Source organism: Notothenia coriiceps, unplaced genomic scaffold (assembly GCF_000735185.1).
Source record: "Notothenia coriiceps isolate Sejong01 unplaced genomic scaffold, NC01 NC01_scaffold00037250, whole genome shotgun sequence".
Taxonomy (NCBI): domain Eukaryota; kingdom Metazoa; phylum Chordata; class Actinopteri; order Perciformes; family Nototheniidae; genus Notothenia; species Notothenia coriiceps.
The window spans coordinates 6992792-7002648 of NW_011369951.1; the positions used below are offsets into that span (position 1 = coordinate 6992792).

Genomic DNA, 9857 nt, shown 5'->3' on the forward strand with positions numbered 1-9857 from the left:
AGAAAATGAACAAATGAAGAGCAAAGGCTACTTGAATCTTTAATGTTACTCGCTGCACAACACTTTTAAAATCTCAAATAGAAAGCATGAATGTACACTTTCCACTGATGGTCAATGGGTAAAAGTAATAGAAGTAGTAAAAAGCATAAGACTTGAGAAAAGAGGAAAGGTTAAGTCAGGGTCAACCTTTGCATCTTTACCTTACATTTACCAGTCACTAGGTCAGGTTAAGTATTACTGTATGTCCAACACCACCTTCCATTTTGGAAATCCTAAGAACATTGGGTTTTGTGGGGATTGGAAATTGGGCTTTCAGTAATGATGAACTAATGAACTGTACTCTAATTAGCAGGGTGTTTATTGTGCGCTTTTGGAATCGATTGATCTCAGGTGTCCTCATGCAGGCAGTATAAAGAGTCAACAGTGTTTTGGGCCTTCCCTTAGTTTAACACCAAGGACAAATGGAAAACTTGCTTTAATGAAAGTCTCAGAATAAAGGATGCCCCTGTTTTGGACAGGATCATCAGATGTGTCTGATAAGGCTGTCATTTTGCTTCGCAGATCACAAGAGTGTCTGGTCTAACGCTGTGTGTTATTTTTATTTGTGTTTTTGTTGAATCTGAACCACACCAGCCAAACAAAAACACATTCAAACTAAAAACAGCATGCATTAATGTCTGAACTGGATGCCATCAGACTAAAAGGTTATACACAACAAATTACGATTCCATCCATCTTCGTCCGTGTTGTGTCGCTAGCGGCCGCCCTAAACTTCCCCTTCCCTTGCCACATCAACCGGCTCTGACTGGGGGATTCTAAGACGCTCCAGCGGAGATATAATCCCTGGACCTGGTCCTGGGTCTGCCCCTAGATCTCCTCCAAGCAGGCGTTCCCAGGACACCTCCCTAGGGAGGCGCCCAGGTGGCATCCACACTAGGTTACTGAATAAAGTGAACTGCTCCTTTATGCATACATTACCCCTGTGATTCTCCTGCCCATCTCAGACTCAATTGACCCTTGACTTGAGAACCAGACCCTGACATACTTGAACTCCTTCAGTTGGAATAAGGATTCATTACCTGCTCAGAGAAGGCAGTTCATCGGTTTTCTGCTGAGAATCATCTCCTTAAAAGAAGACGTTCTGATCCTCATCCAGCTGCTTCACACTCGGCTGCGAACCGATCCAATGAGACATGAAGGTTGCAGAGCGGTGACGCCAACAGAACCACATCATCTGAAAAAAACAGCAATGCAATCCTTAGCCCGACAAACTCATCTTAGCCCCTGCCCCGCCCCTTACATTACTGCACATTAAAGAAACCCCATTAACAAACCTACAGTTTATTCATTAATATCTCCGTTTGAAGGTATGATTGAGCTGTTTATTGTAAATGTTTAGATTTCAAAGCCGTAAGTAATACAGTGTCTGATCAGTTGCCGTTTTAAAATCGCTCAGTGATGCAGACAGCAGCTATGTTTCAATCATTTTGGCTTCCTCTGTACCTGTCCTGTTTTAATAGGCAAGGCAAGTTTATTTATATAGCACCTTTCAACACAAGGCAATTCAAGGTGCTTTACAAAAATGAAAGACATTCAGACAAAGGCATTTAAAAACAGTCATTAAAAAGAAAAGATAATAAAAGAAACATTAAAAGAAAAAATACATGAATAAAAAGTACATGAATAAAAAGTTACAGTGCAGTTTAAGATATGAATAGTTCACACATAAGTTCCACTAAAAGTAATAATAGAGTCATTACAGAACATACATAACTGACACCTATATTTGAAAGACCAATAGCCATTTATTTTTGAAGGATCCTTGTGTGATTGTATTGTTATACTTCAGCTTTTTTCCTTTCTCACCATTGTGTGAATACTTTGGCCAGCAGGTTGCTGTGTAATAGACACATGAAAGCCAATGAAGCACAGCAAAAGCTCCTAAACAAGCATCAATAATAGACGGATGCGCTATCTCCTGGGCTCAGCTCTGCAGGAGGTACACAATCTAGCGAAACCAACCATCTGTGGCCCAAACAAAAACCTTCAGAAGCTCTGATCTCCACCCCCCCCCCCCCNTTTGTATTTCTATAGGTTGTATAGATACGAGCATGGTTTTACTAACATGTTTAATCATGTTTAATGCCGTTTGCTAAGACTTTATAAGTCGCTCATAAAACACAGGAGGTATGGAAACTAAGAACACCATATATTTGTAGATTTGGCAGCTGATATAACTCAACACATCAGTTTTATTTCCTTTAACTGGTGGATATAGAGTTGCTGCAGTGGAGACGCTGCGCACAGCTGATCGACAGCTGGAACACAAACCACCAAATAAAAACATTAATTGACTCCACTCCGCAGGGATCCCCCGATACTTTGCTACAGTTGCTCATCATGGTGGGGGGGGGGGCACACTGCGTGAGGAAGGTTATGTGTATTTTGTGATTAACTTTTTTCGGACCACTTATTTATTTTGGTGAAGATACGACCTCCATGCTGCTACTCTGGTTCAAACTGCATCCACCTAACGATGTGATTTGTCTACCTCCCCAAAGAACCACAATCTGACACAGTGTGAGATGTCTTTTTTAGCTGTTCTGTCGTCATTTCCTGTTATCTTCTTCCTGCAGTCAGTCAAAAATGAATATTAATACCGGGCGTTTCTTTGACTATTTATAGGCAAATATGGGCGTTTCGTGAAGCCCGCAAAAGCTGCGCCGCATTTCGAGTTGATTGTGATTTATAAAGGGAAACCGGCGTAGGACGTGCGTGAGCAGTGTTTTACAAATCGGAATATTTGTGTGCATATTTATTTGCTTTTGCCGTAAAACACCTTCCCACGTGAATCCTACGCAAAGTTTTATAAATGAGGCCCCTGAACTCATACTTGCCAACCTTTAGACCTCAGAAATCGGGAGCATTTCAAAATCCGGGGAGAGGGCAATGAAATCGGGAGTCTCCCGCGAAAATCGGGAGGGTTGACAAGTATGCCTGAACTGTGGAAGATAAAACGGGTTCCACGTCTGTGTTTTTATTTGTAGTGAGAAATGTTGGACTTAAGTGACAGATATGCTAAATAAAAGACTTTTCAGTTCCACTTAAATAAATATATGTATCCCTTTAGTATTTACATTGATTCTCTTGAATTTAAGTTCAGATTAGATACATGTGATACAGAGACTTACTAATATTAACAACACAAACAAATAAATAACAGAATAGGATAGAAAAGAGAGAAACCTGTACAGCAGTGATGTCATCAGTTACATTCTGTATATTTAAGTACTTCCTTGTACCTGACCCAGACCCTGCACATGTTTTCACCTCAGTTACTATCAGCTCCATAGTTTATCTGAGAAAGGTCAAAGACCCTCCATTCACATGGCTTACCTCTCTGTCCTTATTGAATGTCTTGTGAGAGTTCAGTCAGTGTCCAGCTGTGCCTCGCAGACTTCACACTCCAACAGGAAGTGAGTGTGAGTGAAGCAGGCCTCCTGAGCAGTCTCCACCCTGTTGCTACAAGGAAGTACTCTATCCACATTCCCCAGGTGTGACCCAGCTCTGGAATTCACCTGTCACTGTGGCAGTACTCAGCTCTGCCAACATGAGGCCCAGCCTGGGAATACACCCTTTAACCCTCTAACCCTTTTAGAGGAAACGTCATCAAATGTAATTCATGTTGACTTTTTCCGGGATTGTTTAGTTTGTGAGCTTCTTATTGTTTGTATTAAGTAAGGAAGAGTGGCCACACGTGAAATATTTCCCAGAATTCAGACTTTTTTATAGGAATTCTGACATATTTTCTGAGAATTCAGACTTAAAAGTCAGAATAAAAAAACACCGAACTGCACCCCATCAACCTTCACCCAGAAGAAGCACGCCCCAGCGGATGGATAGGGGCCAGAGCGCGCGACTCTTCTGTGCGTCAACAGAGCAGCAGGTGTCGCTTTTCTGCCTTCTGCTGATAGCTCATAATGTGTTCCATGTTCCATCGTGTTTTTAAACACTGCGTAATAAAAAACGTGTCTAGGACAAGAAATGTTTTATAGGCCTATTGTTAAAGACAGATTGTCAAACGGTATATTATAGTGTGTTTATGTGCGTTTTTTTTATCTGTATTCGAGTATTTTTGTATTTCATCTTAAGTTTTATTTGGTGCTGCATTTCAAATTTTCTCTTTTCTGTTGAGGTAATTCAACTGCAAAATTAAAAATGAAAAAAAAAATGTTCGATTTTACGGAGCGCAGTTAAACGCACCATAGATCATAACAAGTGCGTCATGTGACACATGCAGCACACGCAGGCGCGGTGAAATCCTAGAGCAGAAGCTTCTGTAGCCGGTGTGGAGTATGAGCCCGATGTTAGCTGTGTTCACGGTGACCCTGCTCTGTGTGGGGCACGGCCTGCCGCTCTCTTTCCAGGTAACAGCTTACGTGATATACTTATTTAAAATACACATATGTGTGTGTGTTTCCTGAAACATCAGTTCCCTTCTGGAGGAAGCTCAAGTGGGGAGTCACGTGTCCCCTACTTCTCGGTCTGACTGAAATTATTTTTAACACATTTATAATGTTCTGCTTTAAAGTGACAAACGATGCAAAACGTATTAGAAGGTGTGGAATGTGGATACTGGTGTAAAGCACAATTGGGTTTAAGTGGTGAAATGTAACAAAGTACGTTTACTCAAGTACTTTACCAAAGTAAAAAACGTAGCTACTTGTACTCTACTGGAGTATTTTTCGCTTAATGCTACTTTATACTTTTACTCCACTACATTTTGAAGACAAATGTTGAACTCTTTACATTTATTTTACAGATTTAGTTACTTGTTACACTACAGACTGAGGTTGTTAATACAAAATATAAATCAATTATATAGGTTAGTAAGGCTACCCAATATAAGTAAAGCAACCCCACTTTTACCAAGATATGAACAAATGAATGCATCAATAATTATAATATATAATAATAATTTCACAAATATGCTGTTTAAATGTGCTATTATACATAACATAAAGTACCTTTTTACTTTTGGTACTGAAAATATGTTTTGATGCCAATACTTTTATACTTTTACTTAAGTACATTTTAAAATGCAGGAACTTCACTTGCAACTGAGTATTCTTACACTGTAGTATTGATACTTTTACTTAAGTAAATAATCTGAGCTCTTCTCTCATCTCTGGTTTCACTTAGTGTTATGTTAAGCCCTATAGAAGAACGGAGATGTAAAAGTTTTAAACACAGGTCTCTTTATGATCGTTTTAGGACCAGATAACTCAGTTTAATGTGCGCTGTACATTCATTTCCATAGTCAAGAAAACATGATGGATTCCAGACTAAAGGCCAGTTCACAGAGAAGTATTTCACTCAGACTCTGGACCACTTCAACTTCAACAGCATGGGGAATGGAACCTTCCAGCAGCGATACCTGATCACAGGTCAAGCCACTTCCCATTTTCAATGTTACATATGCTGCGCTCATGAGCAAATTACTTATTGTGTTCTTTTTTTTCTCTCCTTTAGATAAGTACTGGAAGGAAGGCTACGGCCCTATTTTATTCTACACTGGCAATGAGGGAGACATCTGGGAGTTTGCAGCTAACTCTGGTTTCATCTCAGAGTTAGCTGCACAGCAAGGTGGCCTGGTCATATTTGCAGAACATGTAAGAACAAAGAGCACAGTCAAATAAACCATATTACATCTGTATATTATTGACTGAACTCAAAGTCAAATTCCCAGTTCACGGGACTGAGGAAATAAGGAAATTGATGGTTAAAGTTTGATAATACTGTCAGCTGACTTTCAGCCCCCACAACTTTCCAACCACAATGATGTCTTTTTTCAAAGCAGTTGTGAGCTGGGGTAACGCAGCAGAAACAAAAAACTGTGTTGCTTTCGAGGAACCTCTGTTCATTTTTTAAGTGGCCATGTTTCCAAAAAACATTTTAATCAACATTTTCTTAAATGTGTAATTTTTGCGTCCTCATTGAATGGGGTGACGTCAAGCTTTGCCGAACTGCATTGTGGTTCCGTCGCGCCGCTTTACCTCCGTTGCTCGCTTCGAAAAGTTGAGAAAAGTTTAACTTTTCAAGCGTGATGTCCTTTTCTGGAGATACTCCAGCTCTAACACTGCCTCCATTAACCCCCCCCCCCCCCCCCCCCCCCCCGGNNCCCACCTGCAGAGGTACTATGGCCGCTCGCTGCCGTTTGGCAAAGACTCCTTCAGCTCCCCCCAGGTGGGCCTGCTGACGGTGGAGCAGGCGCTGGCGGACTTCGCTCTGATGATCTCTGAGCTGAAGCAGCAGCTGGCCGCTCCGCTCTGCCCTGTCATCGCGTTCGGAGGCAGGTAGGTCCACACACTCATGTCAGAACTATTCTCCCAGAAAAGGTGAAACATGTGCTTAACTTTACCTAATGATCTAGCAAGAATGGTCCCCAATGTGGATTTGACCAAGCTTAATGAAGAAATGTAATAATCATAATTGTATGAAAATGGTTTATTTTAGACATGCTCCTGCTCCTGCTGGTTATTGGAGATGAGATATAAAGAGCAACAGTAAAGCGTTCAGAGGCTGATAAGATACAAACAATATGAGCCTTTATCTTGTGCTTTCACTTTTCTGAAGTATGATTGTGACTGAATGAAAAGTTAACTTTTGTTTTGTTGATCAGACATTAGTTGTATTAATATTCACTTAATCTTAAACCAGACAGGAAATATAAACGATACACATGTTGTTCTTATTGGCTCTCTTGTTTGTGCCTCCTCTCCCTGCAGTTATGGAGGAATGCTATCGGCCTATATGAGACTCAAGTATCCCAACATGGTGGCGGGGGCTCTTGCTGCCAGCGCCCCCGTGCTCTCCACTGCGGGGCTCGGGGACTCCAGACAGTTTTTCAGAGACGTTACAGCTGTAAGTGTTTATGTCCTCAACGTGTGATGCAGAGAGACACATCTACTACAGGCTCTAAGATATCTGAGTTGGTTTGGACCTTAAACTGTGAACAGTCTAGCTCAAAATGTGTGAATGTACAGTACGGTAAGGCAGGTTGGATAATGAATGCACCTCTGTTACTCTTTCAAAGGATTTTGAGCGGGTAAGCCCAGCGTGTAGAGATGCTGTGAGAGGAGCGTTTCAGCAGCTCAAAGAACTAGCTCAGCTTCAAGGTACTGCTCTGCTTTCTGAACAGAAGATGGCTGAATGACTGTAGGCAGAAAGGATTGTGTTCTATTCAAAACAAAGTATTACAGTATATTATATAGTAGTGACTCTGAATAAGGAATAAAAAGCCACTGCTTGATGGAACAGATTACAGTCGGATCCAGTCGGAGTTCTTCCTGTGTTCCCCGCTGGCGTCCTCTCAGGACATCCAGCAGCTGTACGGCCTGCTGAGGAATGCCTTCACTCTGATGGCCATGCTGGACTACCCCTACAGCACCCACTTCATGGGCAACATGCCTGCCAACCCAGTCAAGGTAACAGCTGATCAGCAGCAGTCTGAAGTGCCACATCACTAATATACAAACATGTGTTTGTAAACGGAACAGAAACCTATAGTCTGGTTGCCAGTGTAGTGAACCAGGAAATGTTGAGTACCCCCAACTTGCATATGTTGGGCAATTTGCACAATTAGCACAAGTTGTGTTTATTAAATGTAATGGCATTATAGCCTATGTAAACTATGTTTAAAAAATGACTTTGCCGATTTGACATTCCACTTCTGGAATGTCAAGCTGAAAGTGGCAATATTTGTACTCTTTGGGCTGATTCTCACTACCATGAATAGTGTTGCAAGCATTAGATATAGAGCGTAAGATGAACAGTGTTCACTGTGGACAATTATTTTTCAAATAAATAAGCAATATTCCCAATCAAAATGATCCAGAGCCCCCTAAAACATTGTCTGGTTTAAACTACACTTTTTGTATACTTATAATGTCAGAAATGGACTCAATATCTTCAATTACCCCCCAAACCACTCCAAAGTTGTCCAAATCGACGAAGCCATCTTAGTAACTATTAGCTATTAGTCCACATAGGCTATAATGGTAATTCATTTGAATAAACACAACTTATGCTACTACATTTCCGGGTTCCCTATACTGTATGACTCTATGAGCTGCCGACTTTTATGAAGGCTACTTTTCATATTCAGCCTTCCCAAACCAAACCAGCTTTTCAAAACTGCTGCACATTAATATCAAGGAAACAAAATATGATTCTTTGAAACTGCAGAATAATGACACTGTAAATATATGAAATGAAAGGTCTGCAGGGTAAGCAAAAACAAAATAAAACAATAATTCAATCAATCAATCAATGTTTATTTATATAGCCCAATATCACAAATGTTACATTTGTCTCAGTGGACTTCACAGTTTGTACAGAATATCAGTATGACAATACGACACCCTCTATCCTTAGACCCTCACATCGTACAAGGAAAAACTTCCAGAGAAAACCCACAGTTTAAAGGGAAAAATGGGAGAAACCTCAGGGAGAGCAACAGAGGAGGGATCCCTCTCCCAGGACGGACAGACGTGCAATAGATGCTGTGTGTAAATCGAATGCATGCATAGACATAGAATAGAAATATCTGTAACATGAATATAAATATAGAAATTAGTATAAATAAGCAGAGATGACCAGAGTGACACGAGTTGGGATCTTTTGTAGCAGCTCACACTGATCTTTGCCTCCTCTCAGGTGGGCTGTGAGACCATGCTCAGTGGACCGGACCTGCTCACCAACCTCAGGAACACAGCAGGTACACACACGTGAAACATAGCATCTGAAACTCAGCATCTGCTTACATCTTCTAAAGAAGCTGCTGTCACAAACTCTCCAGGTGTCATCAGCTGCATTTCATGTAACTAGACAGTAGAGGGCAGTGGTCCGCTCCGTAGAATTCTTACTCATGTTGTTGAATTGCTGGACTGTGTTAATAAACTCCATTTCATTCTGTCACTGATGGTCCACCTTCCTTTCATGCAGGGATTGTGTACAACTCTACGGGGGGGCTGAGCTGCTTTGACCTGTACACCCTGTATCTGCAGTGTGCCGACCCCACCGGCTGTGGGCTGGGTCTGGATAGCCTAGCCTGGGACTATCAGGTACTCCCCCCATCCAAACACACAGCACAGAACAAGCAGGATGTGAATGTTGTGTAATCAGATCAAAATGTCAGAATAATAATATACAGGTTAGTATCAGTCCATCCTCTCTGGAGAGTTTAAAGTTCCAAACCTTAACAATCCTCAGTCAGAATAATGATCCTGGCAGAATCTTTTTTTTTTTCTTCACCTCTTTCACAGAAGAAAGAATTGAGGTATTACATTTAGATTTACCAGTTGAATAAAGCGAGCAGAGAAAGAGATGTAGATCATCAGATTCAGTTCAGAGGACTGGGACTAGGCTTCTTGATGAATAAGATTAACCTCTACAGACTCTCAGACCTCATTTCCATTACAAAGTATAGAATGACCTCTAGTTGTGATGTGTGTATGAATGGTAGAGTCTGTTGAAAAATGACACATTATTTGTCCCACTCATGGTGGTGCTCCATTTTCACACTGACGATCCACACTGAGGATCGCACACTGACGTTCGCACACTGAGGCCCCGGCCCCACGAGGACGCATACGGCTAAACGCATAGGTAGGATTAATGCAATCGCAAAAAAGCTTCCGTCCACACGCAATATTCACCGGATAGTGTCTGTCCACAAGAGACAGCTCCGTTTAGCTCCAACCGCTGGAGAAGCTGCAGTACATATGCAGGAGCCTGTACGTGGCGCTGTAACTTCCTCCACAAAAGCAGCGAAGAAGCATGGTTGTCATGGTTGC

General features: G+C 41.5%; 1 protein-coding gene across 1 annotated transcript; it reads left to right on the forward strand.

Moving 5' to 3' along the window:
• Positions 1–4312: 4312 nt before the first annotated feature.
• dpp7 (dipeptidyl-peptidase 7) lies at positions 4313–9631 on the forward strand. Its single transcript, XM_010796117.1, has 9 exons — positions 4313–4427; positions 5321–5447; positions 5533–5672; positions 6193–6356; positions 6789–6924; positions 7097–7178; positions 7321–7487; positions 8719–8779; positions 9007–9631. The coding sequence occupies exons 1-9, from the start codon at positions 4356–4358 to the stop codon at positions 9180–9182; spliced, it is 1125 nt and encodes a 374-aa protein (XP_010794419.1). The 5' UTR covers positions 4313–4355; the 3' UTR covers positions 9183–9631.
• The last annotated feature ends 226 nt before the right edge of the window (positions 9632–9857 follow it).

What these genes read in the sequence shown, in the direction of transcription:
- dpp7 (XM_010796117.1), top strand. Translation starts at nt 4,356, where the DNA reads ATGAGCCCGATGTTAGCTGTGTTCACGGTGACCCTGCTCTGTGTGGGG. An exon ending in AGAACTAGCTCAGCTTCAAG is followed by an intron (nt 7,179 to 7,320) that starts GTACTGCTCTGC and finishes TTGATGGAACAG; the next exon opens with ATTACAGTCGGATCCAGTCG. An exon ending in CAACCTCAGGAACACAGCAG is followed by an intron (nt 8,780 to 9,006) that starts GTACACACACGT and finishes CCTTTCATGCAG; the next exon opens with GGATTGTGTACAACTCTACG.